This window comes from Haematobia irritans, chromosome 3 (genome assembly GCF_050003625.1).
Source record: "Haematobia irritans isolate KBUSLIRL chromosome 3, ASM5000362v1, whole genome shotgun sequence".
In the NCBI taxonomy this organism is placed as follows: domain Eukaryota; kingdom Metazoa; phylum Arthropoda; class Insecta; order Diptera; family Muscidae; genus Haematobia; species Haematobia irritans.
Window position 1 is genome coordinate 118,370,868 of NC_134399.1, and position 18,465 is coordinate 118,389,332.

Here is an 18,465-nt window from a genome sequence, read left to right on the forward strand (position 1 = left end):
CGTCGTAATTTATGTTTAATGTCTTCAATTGACCTAAATTTGCTGAACAGCCAGAAGTTTGGTGTATCATTTGGGACAGATGTACGATGTTTTTTCATTTCAACTACACAGCAAGTTCTTTTAATTCAATTTTTTATAACTGGGTTTTTTTCATATTTTTAATGGGTATTTTTACCTTTTTTTCTTTGAAATATGTTTAAAAACACAGTAATAATTAATGAAATGGTAATTTTTTTTTAATTTTCCCGAAAAAAGGCAAATCCATTAAGGTGAGTATAAAGTTCGAGTTTAGCCGCTAAAATCGCTAAAGTGAAAACTAAATCAGTAAGAAAAATGCATGGAATTATACATATTTGTTGCAAATTTTATTATAACTTGATGGGGAAAAGCCCAAAGCAAATTTTCACGAAGTTTGTATTCCTTAAAATGGATTATTAAAGAAAAGTAATCGTGAAAAAATGACGTTTTTAGCGGCTAAACTCGAACTTAATACCCACCTTTATAGAAAAATTGAATGCATCAAAAATCATAAAAAATACGCAAATGTTTAATTAACATCCAAAACACTGAATTCGGATCACACCTTAAGAAGTGATGCAAATTCAGTGAACTGGTGGAAATCCGTCCTATGACAAACCCATGTTAAATCCATCTCTTCTTCGTCAATTTTGTGGGTATTAAGTTCGAGTTTAGCCGCTAAAATAAAAAATAAATCTGTAAAAGCAGAATAAAATCATAACTTTTTTTTTGTAAATTTTGTTATAATTGGGTGGGGAATGATCCAAAGTAACAATTGCAAAAATGTATTTCCGTTAAAATTACTAAAAAAATGTAATCGTGAAAAAATAACGGTTTTAGTGCGATAATGCGATCTTAATACCGGCCTTTAAACACGTATCGTGCGTGAATAAACATTTTCCCTCGTGAATACTTGTTCAGCATTACAAGTCGTTGCCGAATGGACAATAAGTGTACATTTTATCAAGTCGCAGACCAATATTTCTACGGATTACAAACGTAGAAATGACAAGTTTTGTTTAATGATATCAGGATTTTTGTTTTGGTAACTCTCTACGCAATAATTTAACTGCTACCATTCAACAAAATATTTATATTCACCTACCAGATCATTGAGGTGGATAACATAATACCATACATTACTATTTAATTGGCGCAAAGTCTCTCTCATTCTCTCTCAGAGCAATACAAATGGAGCCAGGTAGTTGTTTGTATATGACAACAAACTGTCAGTGACCAGTAGTAGTTAAACCGTAACTCTAACAACATTGGGGCCACAAACCATCGAAAAACGAAAAGTATCAAAGCGACCATAAAGAAATAATAAAAGTATATAATAATTATTAAAGCAATCAAGTGTAAAAAGTGAAAACCATTAATTAAATGTAAAATATCTGGTGGAAATTCATAAAAAAGAAACTTCACATAAATGTGGATTAGAAAGAAGTTAAGTTTAGCATATATTTTTGTAGTCTTTTTTGTGTATTGCCATTCACACTCATCATCTTCCCCATAGTCATTCTAATCGTCGGCATGTCGCGTGTGTGTATATTTGTGAGATCATTTATTTGATCATATGGTGGTGGTGGTGGCAGCCAATTGTGCCCCTTATAACAAAACGCGAGAAGTCAAAATAATGGCAAAAACAACAACAACGACAAAAATAAAGCATACTAATAAAACAACATCAGCAACAAAGCGGGGCAAAGTGAAAAATGTTTAGTTTGAGATCAATAAAAAGCTATAACGCAAAGAGTGTATCAATAAAATAAACAAACAATGCTAAGTAAATGATAATCTAATCAATATTAGTGCAACAAAAAAAACTTAACTCATTCCGAAAAAGAAAGGTTCTATTACCTACATACACCAAAAAAATATTGATGGTCATTTTATGAAATCGCTCTTGAGATTAATTTATCTTCAAGAAAATCGAAAGTTGTTGTTGCGTTCGTTATTTTCTTATCGGTGTGCTTGGGGTGTTGGATAAGCCCCGTGTTATGTTAATTTGCAACAACAGGTGTTAGTTGTTTGTGGTTCCGGTGTTGCGCCAATGGTTTAGTTCATTCGCCCGTCTTTGCTACTGATCATCTTTCAACAATTGGCTTTGTTTTGATTTACGGTTCGTCGCGTGTGTTTCTGTTTTTTTTTTCAATACCATTCGTATCATCTTCGCGAGTTTGTTGATTTAGCGTGTGTGTGTGTGTAAATTCTCACCGGTTGATATCTGATGTTGTTGTGTTGTGAATGTGAATTTGTTTACATTTCTCTCAAGCCCCTGCAAACAAATGTTTGGTAGAGCCCCCCAAAAATTAAAAAGATAAAGTGAGAGAGAGCAAGAAGCAATGTTTGTTGTGTTTTATGACAACACAAACACATCAAGTGCATGTCGTTGGTATTCGTGGTAGCAACAAAAAAAAAGCAATATCTTAACAAATAAGAAAAAAATCCTCTACTTCGCCTATTGAGAAATTGTAGCGAAACGTGTTTTTGTATATTAAGTAGGCGCTACAGTATTAAACATATGAAATTTACAATGTTCTCGTCTTCAACGTCATTAAATAAAGTTAAGGTCAAGGTGAGTGTGAAGTTTATTGACATTTCAACACATAAGGAAGGACACGGAACGAAATTTCCATAAACCCTTTTCCTGTGCTTCTTTAACGTTTTTTTTAATTCGGGGAATTCATCTAGTAGAATGCAGTTTGTTCAGAGTGTTCCGTCGGCTTTGTTTGCCGGTAAATGTGAACAGTGACGTGTGCCAAGTGAATAACAAACTGTAAACACTTAAACTTCATTGTCTGCTCATAGGAATTAACACTACAACTGAGGAGCACAGATGATTATCTATTGGGTAGGCGAAAAAGTTTTTTAGTATTATATGGTGATCCAAAGTGCACAAAAATGCGGAATTTTTTCAAATGTTTGAGATTTTTTTTTTCCAAAAATGTTTTAACCAACAATATCAATCGAAATATTGTCCATTGCCACTACTTTCCCCAACTTTCTGACAACATACTCATTCCGTGATTCTATCTAATAAGAACGAAAATGCTGATCAGACAGGTCATGCGTCATAGATTGGAACAAATGGTAATGACACCCAAAGAAGGAATATGATCACCTCATAGAGCAACATGTTATTTTACTTATTTATTTACACGGGCAATATTACAAAATATAAATTTTTTAACCCTTAAATGCGCACTGTATCTTTTAAGATACAACAAGAAAAAAATTCTTCCGTCTTAAAATTTTGACCGAATTCTATGAAAACAAGTTTATATTTAGAATCAAATTTTGACCAAATATGCAAAAACTACAAATTTGAGGTTAAACAATATTTACCTGATTTGAAAGTACTGTTGGATAAAAAAAACTGTGTTGTGCAAAAATATCTTTATCCGCTATTCTCTACTTAAATCAAATTGTTTATTTAAGTAAATAAAAACTTAGTTTAATGTGCACTTTACTTTTTAAGATACAACCAGAGAGGACCGTATAGATCAGTAAGGACCAGAGCGAGTCAGAAGGGACTCCAAAGCTGGGTATTCGAGATGCGGGTCAGTAGGGACCCGGTTGAGTCAATAAGGCCTCCGCGGTACTCAATAAGGTTAAACATATATAAACAGATGGGTCAGATGTGACCCCATTTAACAAGACAAAGTTTAAAAATTGCTGACATCATAGACGGTAAGGGCGCGGAATACAGGATCATAGAAACAGAAATCGGATCAATAGAGCAGGATCAAATTTATAACAATTCAGCTAGAAATTAAGAAGGCAACCACCATTGGCTCAGAAACTATATTGTTAAAACTAAGTACAGATTCCTTGATGGCAGGAATCGATATATAGACCGAACGTGAATATAAAAGATGTTTGTCGCAAACCAACGTAGAATGAAAGTAGAAACCGAGATCTACACAAAAACATAATTCATGTGTTCAAGACACTCTGGGGAGTCGGGATATTGGCCACTTTGTGTTATGCACACGGTTGCTACCCGTGCCAAAAATAATCTACTAAGATTTGAAGAAAATTTTACCACAAATATACCAAATTAAAAAAATCCCATGCAAATATGACAAACATACTTTTCCTCTGTTGGTTAAAGAACTCTTGTAGTTTAGTCAACGCATGGTTATAATCTGAAGTAAAAACAAAAATAAAAGTTTTATTTCTGCACAAAATTATGTAGAAAACTATAACTCTATATGGACTACATTGTCCACTTTGTGTTATGGGCCCTCATCCCGGAGAGAAATTTCCAAATTTCTTCCAAATAGAAATATGTGGGCTGACAAAACCAACGGGGAATAGAAGTAAAGGGTGATACGGTCAAAATTTGGTCAATATAAACTTGACGTATTTCTTTCAATTTTGCATTAAAAAAACCTGAACACCCCTCATTTTGAAGGTGTGTGTGCGTAGAATGTTGCTCCTATTTTGATTTTGGAATTCACTCCTCAGTTGTCAAAATGCCGTTCAAGCAAGAAAAGCAGCGTATCAAAATTTTGCTCGCGCATCGCGAAAATCCGAGCTACTCGCTCGCAAAGCTGGCAAAATCGCTAAAAGTTGCCAAATCAACCGTTACAAATGTAATTAAAGTGTTTGGGGAACGTTTGTCGACAGCCAGGAAGTGTGGATCGGGGGGAAATCGAAAACCGGAAGCCGCTGAGACGACAAAGAGAGTTGCCGGTAGTTTCAAGCGAAACCCTAACCTCTCTCTCCGAGATGCCGCAAATAAGCTGGGTGTATCGTCTACAACCGTGCATCGAGCCAAAAAACGAGCCGGACTATCGACTTACAAGAAGGTAGTGACTCCAAATCGCGATGATAAACAAAATACGACGGCCAAAGCGCGATCCCGGAGGCTGTACACGACAATGCTGACGAAGTTTGACTGCGTGGTAATGGACGAAGAAACCTACGTCAAAGCCGACTACAAGCAGCTTCCGGGACAGGAGTTTTATACGGCAAAAGGAAGGGGAAAGGTAGCAGATATTTTCAAGCACATAAAACTATCTGGTTTGGCAAGCCATCTGTACCTGTGGCTTGAAAAGCAGCATTTTCATAGCTTCCGGGACTGTCAACCAAGAAATTTACGTGAAAGAGTGTTTGAATAAACGTCTGCTGCCTTTCCTGAAGAAACACGGTTGTTCCGTACTGTTTTGGCCGGATTTGGCATCTTGCCATTACGGTAAAAAGGCCATGGAGTGGTACGCCGCCAACAACGTGCAGGTGGTTCCCAAGGACAAGAACCCTCCCAACACGCCTGAGCTCCGCCCAATTGAGAAATACTGGGCTATTGTCAAGCGGAACCTAAAGAAGACCAAAAAAACTGCTAAGGACGAGCAGCAGTTCAAGGCAAACTGGCTTTCTGCGGCGAAGAAGGTGGACAAGGTGGCTGTACAAAATCTGATGGCAGGTGTCAAGCGTGAGGCCCGGCAATTCGGATTTGGAAAAGCGAAAGCCTAACTGAATATTTTTCCTGAATTTTATACTAATTGAACTTGAAAAAGAAATTTAACTTGATTTTTTAAATAAACGGTTTCACGGATTTACACGCGTTTTCCCTTGACCAAATTTTGACCGTATCATCCTTTAGAAACTGATATCAATTGAAAACCATGATTCATGTATTCGAGACCCGCTGGGGAGTCGAGATATTGTCCACCATCTCTTAAGATCCACTCATCCTGGAGAGAAATTTCAAAGTTCTTCCAAATGACAAATTTCTTCACATCAACGGTGAGTACTAAGTTTGAATATAGCCGCTAAATCAAAAATAAATCGGTAAAAAAGTATAAAATTATACCTCTTTGATGCAAAGTTTAATATAACTTGATGGGGAATAGCCCAATTTTAGATTTTTTTTTATTTAGATTAAAATGGAATAAATGGATTATTAAAGAAAAGTAATCGTGAAAAAATGGCGATTTTAGTGGCAACACTCAAACTTAATACTCACCTATAGAAGAAAATCAAAACTTCCTGCTAAGGTGTGCAGAGGTGTGCACGTGACCCGAAATTGTCGTCTTCGCCCGATATGCACTAATATAGACCCAGCAGCCAGAGTTTTATACCGATTTGCTTGAAATTTTGTACAAACATAACACAGTCGTATAGTCAAGTGTGCAAAATTTGATTGAAATCGGTTAAGATTTAGATATTGCTCCCATATATATCTTTCGCCCGATATGGACTTATATGGCCCCAGAAGCCAGATTTTTGGCCGAATTTGGTTGAAATTTTGCACTAGGAGTACAATTAGTATTATAGTCAAGTGTGCAAAATTTGATTGAAATCGGTTCAGATTTAGATATAGCTCCCATATATATCTTTCGCCCGATATGGAATAATATGGTCCTAAAAGCCAGAGTTTTGGCCCAATTTGGTTGAAATTTTGCACAGGGAGTAGATTTTTACATTGTAGCTATGCGTTTGGTTGAAATCGATTCAGATTTAGATATAGCTCCCATATATAACTTTCGCCCGATATGCACTTATATGGACCCAGAAGCCAGAGTTTTATCCCGATTAGCTTGAAATTTTGCACAAGGAGTACAATTGGTAGTATAGACATGTGTGCCAAATTTGATTGAAATCGGTTCAGATTTAGATATAGCTTCCATATATATTTTTCGCTCGATATGGACTTATATGGCCCCAGAAGTCAGAGTTTTGGTCCAATTTGGTTGAAATTTTGCACTAGGAATACAATTAGTAATATAGTCATGTGTGCCAAATTTGATTGAAATCGGTTCAGATTTAGATATAGATCCCATATATATCTTTCGCCCGATATGCACTTATATGGACCCAGAAGCCAGAGTTGTATCCAGATTAGCTTGAAATTTTGCACAAGGAGTACAATTGGTAGTATAGTCATGTGTGCCAAATTTGATTGAAATCGGTTCAGATTTAGATATAGCTTCCATATATATTTTTCGCCCGATATGGACTTATATGGCCCCAGAAGCCAGAGTTTTGGCCCAATTTGGTTGAAATTTTGCACTAGGAGTACAATTAGTAATATAGTCATGTGTGCCAAATTTGATTGAAATCGGTTCAGATTTAGATATAGATCCCATATATATGTTTTTCTGATTTCGACAAAAATGGTCAAAATACCAACATTTTCCTTGTTAAATCGCCACTGCTTAGTCGAAAAGTTGTAAAAATGACTCTAATTTTCCTAAACTTCTAATACGTATATATCGAGCGATAAATCATAAATAAACTTTTGCGAAGTTTCCTTAAAATTGCTTCAGATTTAAATGTTTCCCATATTGGGTTCCACCCTAGTGCATTAGCCAACTTAAATTTTGAGTCTATAGATTTTGTAAAAGTCTATCAAATTCTGTCCAAATCGAGTGATATTTAAATGTATGTATTTGGGACAAACCTTTATATATAGCACCCAACACATTTGACGGATGTGATATGGTATCGAAAATTTAGATCTACAAAGTGGTGCAGGGTATAATATAGTCGGCCCCGCCCGACTTTAGACTTTCCTTACTTGTTTTAATAATGCTCATGTTTTCAGACACTTCGGTAAGGTAAATTAATCATAAAATTTTTCGTGAGTCACGATATTTTTCGTGAATCACGACGTTTTCGTGCGTGAGTGTGCGTGAGTACAAATTTTCTTTTGTTGAGTGTGCGTGAGTCCTACCAAAAAATATCGTGCGTGTGTGTGCGTGAGTATGATTTTTCAGTCGTGAGAGTGCGTGAGCGTGAGTAAACTATTACTCACGTGCACACCTCTAGACGAACTCTTGTGTACGTACATTTCTTATGGAACCAGTGTTGCCAGAAGTAGGTGAAATTCTCTACAGGTAGGGTTTTTATACACACAAAAAAAATTTTGATTTCAATCACGAAAATCGCGGATTCAATCATTTTTTTAATTGAAATGTCTTCAATCACGAAAATGATAGTATCAATCACCCATTTTGATTGAAAACCAACACGATTTTCAATTAAAAATTTAATTGACTTTTGTCACGGAATCAATTAATTGTGTGATTGAATCAATTAAAAACGTGATTGATTTTTAACATAAAATTCAATCACAGTTTTAATTGAATCAATTAAAATTTTAATTAATTTCGCGACAAAAATCAATCAACTATTTGATTCATTCAATTAAATAATTAATTGAATTTGGTTATAAATTTCGATCAAAAAATTTATATATTGCGACCCCAAAACCGTATTTAGTTTTATTTGAAATAAAAGAAAATATGTGTTTCTTATAATATTTAATATTTTATTATTTTTTTAATTATGCAATAGACAAATAAATTTGGTTCTTTTCATTTGTGTTTTGTTCTAACATAACTTACAAATACAACTACTATCAATAACAACTATAGGGTGAAAAAAATAAATTATATAAATCATTATCTTCCTTATAATAATAACCATGTTAGCATGTTCCTTCTAATATGTAGATGCGCCTAGATTTCCAATAAATCAGCAGCCTGTAAGCTAAATTAGTTTTTCTGAAAGTAAACAGAATAATTCGAATTTAATTTTGTTCAATTAAAAGTTAATTTTGTTAAATATTACCTGCATAGAATATCAAGTTCAATTCTTAGTTCCAGGTTGCAGATTTATAATCTTCTTTTGCAGTTGTAGTCTTTTAGCATAAAAAGGTGTATTAAGGAGCTCGGTAATTTAATTTTAGTAACAATTCCTTTCCAAAATTTCCACACATTGAAATCGTCTATTAATACTTGAACCAATCAAAGACAAAAAATAATGGGAAAGCAATGTACTATATGGTATTATATTGATGATACTTTGCAAATTCTGGAAATATAAATGGAAAATACACATTTTCATTATTTTCCGATATTTTTCATATTTTTAAATCCCAAAGAAAGAAATTTTTTTACCATTACATAATTCAGCTCATTAGTTTATATATCAGATATACTGCTCTCTACTTGGGTTCAAACTGAAAAAGGCAGGTAAAACAAAAATGCAATTTAATGCCAACGCCACTTCGCAACTTCAAGATGAATCTTCCAACAAACCCATACCGCTCTTGGTTTTAAGAAAACTAGGAGTAAAAAAAATTTATAATTTTAAAAGATCAATACGGTATCCACATTTTATTGCAAACATATTCTTATATATTGTAATTGATAAAATGAGGGATTTGATTGGATTTATTGGTCAATTTCACGAAATAAAATTGGTCACTAAAAGAAATGAATAAAAAAATATATTATTTTAGTCCGTTTAATGTAAACAGGCTTCAATGGAAAACGGTATTCACATTTCACAATTTCTTACCAATAAAGATACCATATCACATCCGTCAAATGTGTTGGGGGCTATATATAAAGGTTTGTCCCAAATACATTCATTTAAATATCACTCGATCTGGACAGAATTTGATAGACTTCTACCAAATCTATAGACTCAAAATTTAAGGCGGCTAATGCACTAGGGTGGAACACAATGTTAGTAAAAAAATATGGGAAACATTTAAATCTGAAGCAATTTTAAGGAAACTTCGCAAAAGTTTATTTATGATTTATCACTCGATATATATGTATTAGAAGTTTAGGAAAATTAGAGTCATTTTTACAACTTTTCGACTAAGTAGTGGCGATTTTACAAGGAAAATGTTGGTATTTTGACCATTTTTGTCGAAATCAGAAAAACATATATGTGGGAGCTATATCTAAATCTAAACCGATTTCAACCAAATTTGGCACGCATAGCTAAAAATCTGGCTTCTGGGGCCATATAAGTCCATATCAGGCGAAAGATATATATGGGAGCTATATCTAAATCTGAACCGATTTCTTCCAAAATTAATAGGGTTCTATTCTGACCCAAATTAGGAACCTGTGCCAAATTTGAAGGCGATTGGACTTAAATTGCGACTAGACTTTGATCACAAAAATGTGTTCACAGACAGACGGACGAACGGACAGACGGACATGGTTATATCGACTCAGGGACCCACCCTGAGCATTATTGCCAAAGACACCATGTGTCTATCTCGTCTCCTTCTGGGTGTTACACACATATGCACTAACTTATAATACCCTGTTCCACAGTGTGGCGCAAGGTATAAAAATGATACTATTAATTTTTGTGACTGATTTTTGTTTCAACAAAAAAATTTGTTGAATCAATTAAATTTTTAATTCATTTTTTTAAACTCAATTAAGACTTTAATTCGGAAAATTTTCGTGAACATTTTTTCTGTGTACGGCATACCTTCAGCAGTATGTTTAGTACTGTTTATATTGAAGAAAAATACATTAATCAGACTCCCCGGTGAAGATATATACATGTCGATTTACTTTAAAACTGTTCTAGTTTCAATAGCATTGCCTATAAACCATTATTAACATCGATTTTTTTATTATGTAATTTTATTATATTTATAATTTTTTTAAATTAGAATACATTAATCAGACTCCCCGGTGAAGATATATACATGTCGATTTACTTTAAAACTGTTCTAGTTTCAATAGCATTGCCTATAAACCATTATTAACATCGATTTTTTTATTATGTAATTTTATTATATTTATAATTTTTTTAAATTAGAATTTAATTTTTTTTGCATATTTACAGCTACCATCGGATCACTCTACACCCACTCTTAGATGCCTTTTAAACGGACCCTTCCGCGATTTACATTTCACCGTTACAGATCATCGAATAACGCCGGTGCACGATGTGGTGTTCTTGGATGAAGTGGATAATCCAAATGTTACACCATTAATATATCGACCAAAAATAGGAGATTCTGAGAAACAGAATGGATACAGCTGGTAAGTGTATTTCAATTGGTTCTATTTTCTTGTGCAAAAAAAAAATCGATTTACAAATGTTTAACGACTTTTTACAATTTGTTTTTCGTAATATATGAGTCACGACTATTTTGTGTCACGCGCAAACCAATCTTACCGATCCCTTTCCCTTTTCCTATCCTATGTCGTGTTCTACTAAAAGTAGTGAATGACATTATCAGCATCTATCTATATCGATCAGTTGTTCATAGTATAATGAGGAGAGTTGTTAATATATGGTAGTATACCCATTATCTATTTGACGTAGAAGTGTCATATCTATTAGTCTTCCATCAATGATAATTAATACTGTATTTAAGCGCCTCAACTGGAGACGAGATGTCTACAAGTAAGTTTGATAGATTCATAAAAAAATCGAATAAATCATTCTTAATCATATAAAAAACGCCGGTGGATCATTGACATCGTTAATAAATGACCGGAACCGGTGTAACAGCGTGGTCTTATGATAGATAAGACAAAAGACAACATTAAACAACTAAACGAAAAGGGGGCGTGAGAATTAACACTTAGCTCATAGAAATAGCCCCTCGAGCGCAAATATTGGCATAATTTCAAGAGACACAAAACACAACCGGCACTGAGTTTAATAAAAGGCGACTGAAAAAAATATATTAATGAATTCAAACAAAATCAAATAATAACATAAACTAGTTCTATTATTGTCATAGCCATTGTTATTGTTGATATTGTAACCGATAAGAGGGGAAGTACACCCGATGACGTTTTTGTTACTAACACTACTCACCGGTGCTACCAGATGATTTCTTTCACTTTGTGAGGTGTGGAAAGATATCTTTAACCCTAAAAAACTTACACACGTGAGAGAAATCCATAAACTTTGATAGACCAAAATCATTAATAACTCTAAGGTAAGAAAGAACATTTATGAAAAATTCTTCTAAAATACTACGAAAGCATTATTAACAAAGAACTCCTGTAATTGAGGTCACTTTGGCACTTACACTCAATTTTTTTGACCTATCCTTAAGGATTTTGGTATTGCTTCCGAGACAAAATTTTCTATAGAAATAAAATTGTGACAAAATTTTCTATGGAAATAAAATTTTGAGAAAATTTTCTATAGAAATAAAATTTTGACAATTTTTTTATAGAAATATTATTTTGACCAAATTTTCTATAGAAATAAAATTTTAAGAAAAGTTTCTATAGAAATAAAATTTTGATAAAAGGTTCTATAGAAATAAAATATTGACAAAATTTTCTATCAACATTAAATTTTGTACAAAATTTTCTATAGACTTTAAATTTTGACAAAATTTTCTATAGAAATAAAATTTTGACAAAATTTTCTATAGAAATATAATTTTGACAAAATTTTCTATAGAAATAAAATTTTGACAAAATTTTCTATACAAATAAAATTTTGACAAAATTTTCTATAGAAATAAAATTTTGACAAAATTTTCTATAGTAATAAAATTTTGACAAAATTTTCTATAGAAATAAAATTTTGACAAAATTTCCTATAGAAATAAAATTTTGACAATTTTTTTTATAGAAATAATATTTGGACAAAATTTTCTATAGAAATAAAATTTTAAGAAAAGTTTCTATAGAAATAAAATTTTGATAAAAGGTTCTATAGAAATAAAATTTTGACAAAATTTTCTATAGACATTACATTTTGACAAAATTTTCTATAGACATTAAATTTTGACAAGATTTTCTATAGAAATAAAATTTTGACAAAATTTTCTATAGAAATAAAATTTTAACAAATTTTTCTATAGAAATATAATTTTGACAAAATTTTCTATGGAAATAAAATTTTGACAACATTTTCTATAGAAATATAATTTTGACAAAATTTTCTATAGAAATATAATTTTGACAAAATTTTCTATAGAAATAAAATTTTGACAAAATTTTCTATACAAATAAAATTTTGACGAAATTTTCTATAGAAATAAAATTTTGACAAAATTTTCTATAGTAATAAAATTTTGACAAAATTTCCTATAGAAATAAAATTTTGACAAAATTTTCTATAGAAATAAAATTTTGACAATTTTTGTTATAGAAATAATATTTGGACAAAATTTTCTATAGAAATAAAATTTTAAGAAAAGTTTCTATAGAAATAAAATTTTGATAAAAGGTTCTATAGAAATAAAATTTTGACAAAATTTTCTATAGGCATTAAATTTTGACAAAATTTTCTATAGACATTAAATTTTGACAAAATTTTCTATAGAAATAAAATTTTGACAAAATTTTCTATAGAAATAAAATTTTAACAAAATTTTCTATAGAAATATAATTTTGACAAAATTTTCTATGGAAATAAAATTTTGACAACATTTTCTATAGAAATAAAATTTTGACAAAATTTTCTATAGAAATAAAATTTTGACAAAATTTTCTATAGAAATAAAATTTTGACAAAATTTCCTATAGAAATAAAATTTTGAGACAATTTTCTATAGAAATAAAATTTTGAGAAAATTTTCTATAGAAATAAAATTTTGACAAAATTTTCTATAGAAATAAAATTTTGGCAAAATTTTCTATTGAAATAAAATTCTGACAAAATTTTCTATAGACATTAAATTTTGACATTTTCTATAGAAATAAAGTTTCGCAAAAATTTGCTATAGTAATAAAATTTTGACATAATTTTCCATAGAAATAAAATTTTGACAAAATTTTCTATAGAAATAAAATTTTAACAAAATTTTCTATAGAAATAAAATTTTGACACAATTTTCTATAGAAATAAAATTTTGACAAAATTTTCTATACAAATAAAATTTTGACAAAATTTTCTATAGAAATAAAATTTTGATACAATTTTCTATAGAAATAATATTTTGCAAAAATTTTCTGTGGTAATAAAATTTTCTATAGAAATAAAATGTTGACAAAATTTTCTATAGTAATAAAATTGTGACAAAATTTTCTATAGAAATAAAATTTTGACAAAATTTTCTATAGAAATATAATTGTGACATAATTTTCTATAGAAATAAAATTTTGACAAAATTTTCTATAAAAATTAAATTTTGACAAAATTTTCTATAGAAATAACATTTTGACAAAATGTTCTATAGAAATAAAATTTTGAGAGAATTTGCTATAGAAATAAAATGTTGACAAAATTTTCTATAGAAATAAAATTTTGACAAAATTTTCTATAGAAATAAAATTTTGACAAAATTTTCTTTAGAAATAAAAATTTGCAAAAATTTTCTATAGAAATAAAATTTTGCAAAAATAAGATTTTTGTAGAATATCTAAGAAAAAATTCCAAATCAATCTAGATTTAAATATACGTATACTTTTGCAATAGTCTTTAAATTTGATTTTATGTAATTGTAGCACCATTGGGCTTTGAAAAGTAAATTTTTAGTACTTTTTCGTCAACATCATTTATCATCCCTGCACTGAAAAAAATATTGTCATGTCTTTAAAATACGAATGCAAATTTTGCGTAGCATAGAAGACGCATTTCTCTAATATAAAGCTCTTTTCCTTGTCCAAAAGTCGATAAACTTTTTAATGAAGTCATATTGTCCTCATAATTAAGTGATTTGATTTCAAAATGGGTATCATAACATGAAAGAAAAAATTTTTGGGCTAAGGTCAACTTGATTTTAATAATTCAGAAAAATTCTTTAAAATTAATGAAATTGTCTTTAAATTTGTTGTTTTTTGAATCTTGACTACAAAGCAAAAAATCGTTCAAATATAGGACATGTTTTTCAACACTCTATTTTAAAGAAGTTTTTACTTGAAACATAGCACAATTTCTACTGGAGGTCGAATATAAAGTTGTCGTTAACTCGTTTTTAAACGACTTTGATAGCATATGAAGAAAAAAAGCTGAAAAAACGAACAATTAAATTTTGCTTCCTAGAAGCAAGTACACAAAACACAAATTTCAAAGAAAATTTTGTCTTATCCTTACTTGTATTCTCAGCTTCTTTGGCTCGGAATCAATACCAAAATTGGTAAAGTAAAGACAAAATCTTTGGAACCGGGCATGCTTTTTTTTCCAGTGTGCGTTGATGTCGTTCGTTATCTATTTGTGTCGCCATCTTTATCTTTTTTCTCTATTCTCTCTTACCATGTCTGACGTTTCTAAACATATATATGTTTGTACATAATTTCTAAATTACTATATGTTTACATCCAGATAATATGTTCTAACATATTAACATTTATATCGCAAACATCTTATTCTAGTTTACGAACATTATTCGCTTGCACTTAAAAATAATGTAATAAAAATTTGAGTTCCAAACATATAATTTTAGAACCGAAACATATGGTCCATGTAGGATCAATAACATTAAAATGAAAAATAAATTTATCGAATTTTCATTTTCTTATAAAAGCTATTCACTCCAGGATTGTCCTGTCGCAAACTGTGACTTTTGCGACATACATTTACGTCGGTATAATACGTATGTCGCAAAAGTCGTAAACATAATGTAAAAAACCTAATTTTGTATAAAAGAAATTATAAACATTTTTTAATATAAATATGCTGTTACATTGTTTTTATTGAAAACTGAACTAGCTTTACATTTCTCATTCGCAAGTTTTTCGGTATTGCGTGGTCAATAATGTTCATCCAAGTTTTTGTTTTATGAACTAATGACTAGCTAGAGTTTGACAATATTAATTAGCACGGAAATTGGTTCAAAACGTGAAATTAAAAAATTCTCTCTAAACAGCAGTTCACTTATGAAAGATGATTTTTCTTCGCTGTCAGTTTCTTTAAAAATTTGTGGAAGTTTTTTTTTAATTGGAAATACGTATTAATTTAATTAAAAAGTTTAATTGATATTATCAATATTTTTATTTAAACGTAATTTTAATTTGATCGTAAAGTTAATTGTATGAAATTTATAATTGAAATTATTCTGGTGATGTTTGTTTTTGTGAGATGATTTGAGATATTCCGAAATGTCAACAGCATTACTGAAAGATAGATCAAACTTTACATTGTAGCATTGCTTCATCTTGTATGAATATTGCTTATTTCTAATTTGTTTTTATTTTTATACTATAACATTTCGTCGAAATTGTTTACAAAATTGCAATTTTGACGATATTTGTATGCACTTTGAATGTCTTTCGAACTTTAATCATTCTTTGGGTATCCTCATCGATTTATAAACAAAGTATTCTACAATACATAGAATTGGAAAAAAAATACCGCATAGGAAACATTTCTCATACGTGCCATGCTTATCAATGGGTAAGATCTTTTTTTAAATTATTTTTTTATTACGTATTCGTTGATTGTATATTGCTCTATTGACTAGTGTTGTGTTTTGTATTTGCCTTCCTACTTACGAGTATTTATCACAAATGCCGGTTGACATTATCTATTGTCATTTACCTTCATTTTAATTTTTTGCTATTAATTTGAAATTTTACTCGATTTCAATGATGACTAAACTGGCGTATGATTAGTTGGGAGGGGGAACACTACTGATGTATTGGAGCAAGTGGACCACTATACACTGAAAAAAATATTGTCGTGAGGTCAAAGATTTCATGTCTTTAAAATACGAATACAAATTTTGCTTAGCATAGAAGACGCATTTCTCTAAAATAAAGTTATTTTCCTTGTCCAAAAGTCGATAAACTTTTCAATGAAGTCGTATTGTCCTTATAATTAAGTGATTTGACTTAAAAATGGGTATCTTAACATGAAAGAAAAAATTTATAGGCTAAGGTCAACTTGACTTTAATAATTCAGAAAAATTCTTTAAATTTAATGAAATTGTCTATAAATTTGTTGTCTTTTTGCATCTTGACTACAAAGCAAAAAATCGTTCAAATATAGGACATGTTTTTCAAAACTTTATTTTAAAGAAGTTTTTTACTTCAAAAATAGCATAATTTCTACTGGAAGTCGAATCTTAATTTGGAAAATAAAGTTGCCGTTAACTCGTTTTTAAAGGACTTTGATAGCATATGAAGAAAAAAAGCTGAGAAAGCGAAAAATTAAAATTTGCTTCCTAGAAGCAAGTACACAAAACCTAAATTTAAAAGAGAATTGTGTCTTAAAAGTATCCTTACTTGTATTCTCCGCTTCTTTGGCTCGGAATCAATACCAAATTTTTTAAAGTAAAGACAAAATCTTTGGAACCGAGTATGCTTTTTTTTCAGTGTAACTACTTGTTGCTATTGTTTTGAACAGCATTTATAGATACAGAGATCATACAATTCCACCAGAGAAAACGATGTTCTAGACTATAAAGATATTCTATGAATTACATTAAACCACGCAAGTATAGTAAACCTGAGCTGAGTTAAAAATTTTTTCAAAATTTTATATCTATAGAAAATCTTGTAAAAATCTTATTTCTATAGAAAATTTTGTCAAAATTTTATTTCTAGAGAAAATTTTGTCAACATTTTATTTCTATAGAAAATTTTGTAAAAATCTTATTTCTGTAAAAAATTTTATCAAAATTTTATTATTATTATTTATTATTTATTTCTACAGAAATTGTTTTAAAAATTTTATTTCTATAGAAAATTTTGTCAAAATTATTTTTATAGAAAATTTTGTCAAAATTTTATTTCTATAGAAAATTTTGTAAAAATCTTATTTTTGTAGAAAATTTTTCAAATCTTTATTTCTATAGAAAATTTTGTCAAAATATTATATCTATAGAAAATTATGTAAAAATTTCGATTTCTATAAAAATTTTGTCAAAATTTCGATTTCTACAGAAAAATTTTTTAAAAATTTTATTTCTATAGAAAATTTTGTCAAAATGATTTTTTTCTATAGAAAATTTTGTCAAAATGTTTTTTTCTATAGAAAATTTTGTCAAAATTTTATTTATATAGAAAATTTTGTCAAAATTTTATTTCTGTAGAAAATTTTGTCAAAATTTTATTTCTATAGAAAATGTTGTCAAAATTTTATATCTATAGAAAATTTTCTCAAAATTTTATATCCATAGAAAATTTTTTCAAAATTTTATTTCTATAGAATTTGATAACTAGAAAGCTTTGTCAAAATTTAATATTTATTTGGTAAAAAACAGTAATGGGAACTATATTTTGTGAAAATTTAAGCCAAATTACAAAAAAAAAAATTGTCACTTTAAGTTGTCATTTTTTAATTTGTCATTTGGCTGCACTATGATCTAATAAAGATAGCTCGAAGAGAAGAACTCGTTGCACTAATTATGTGTGTCACTGGATCACATCACTCATTATTTCCAACTACATATTGGACCTTGGTTGGTTTATGCACTACTGACCATGCATCGTTCTCCTCAGTTAGTTTCCATGTTTACAAAACAAATATTTCTAGTCATACAAGTAATCTCAAAATTCAATGTCAAGTTTATACATGGACCCGGGTGTTGTTGGTATGCCAAGCCATTGTTTGGCTGCAATTCAAGATTGTTTTGCCGTTCAGACTAAGACCCTGAAATTACGCACTTGTCCGTCCATCTGCTGTCCATTAATATATACATTCATTATTCCATTGCAAGTATGACCAATGGGGTGTTGTTTTATTGGGAACGCACCAAGTCATTGGCTTTAATTTAATTGAGACCCAAACTTGTTCTTCAATTTGACTATGTTT

At 30.1% G+C, this 18,465-nt stretch overlaps 1 protein-coding gene and 1 long non-coding RNA gene across 2 annotated transcripts in view; one reads left to right on the plus strand and one right to left on the minus strand.

Annotated features, from left to right (window-relative positions):
- Positions 1-1,276: 1,276 nt before the first annotated feature.
- Positions 1,277-18,465, plus strand: part of LOC142228747 (uncharacterized) — a 650,828-nt gene continuing 633,639 nt past the window's right edge. Inside the window, exons 1-2 of the mRNA XM_075299257.1 lie at positions 1,277-2,596; positions 10,636-10,835. Of these exons, the coding sequence (XP_075155372.1) occupies positions 2,543-2,596; positions 10,636-10,835 (254 nt within the window). The 5' untranslated portion in view covers positions 1,277-2,542. The remainder of the gene's footprint in view (positions 2,597-10,635; positions 10,836-18,465) is intronic.
- On the minus strand, positions 8,355-10,639 carry LOC142228748 (uncharacterized). The gene is made up of 4 exons (XR_012720262.1): positions 10,273-10,639; positions 8,931-9,097; positions 8,602-8,844; positions 8,355-8,534 (listed from the first exon to the last, which is right to left on the minus strand). It is a non-coding gene; the product is annotated as an uncharacterized LOC142228748 (long non-coding RNA).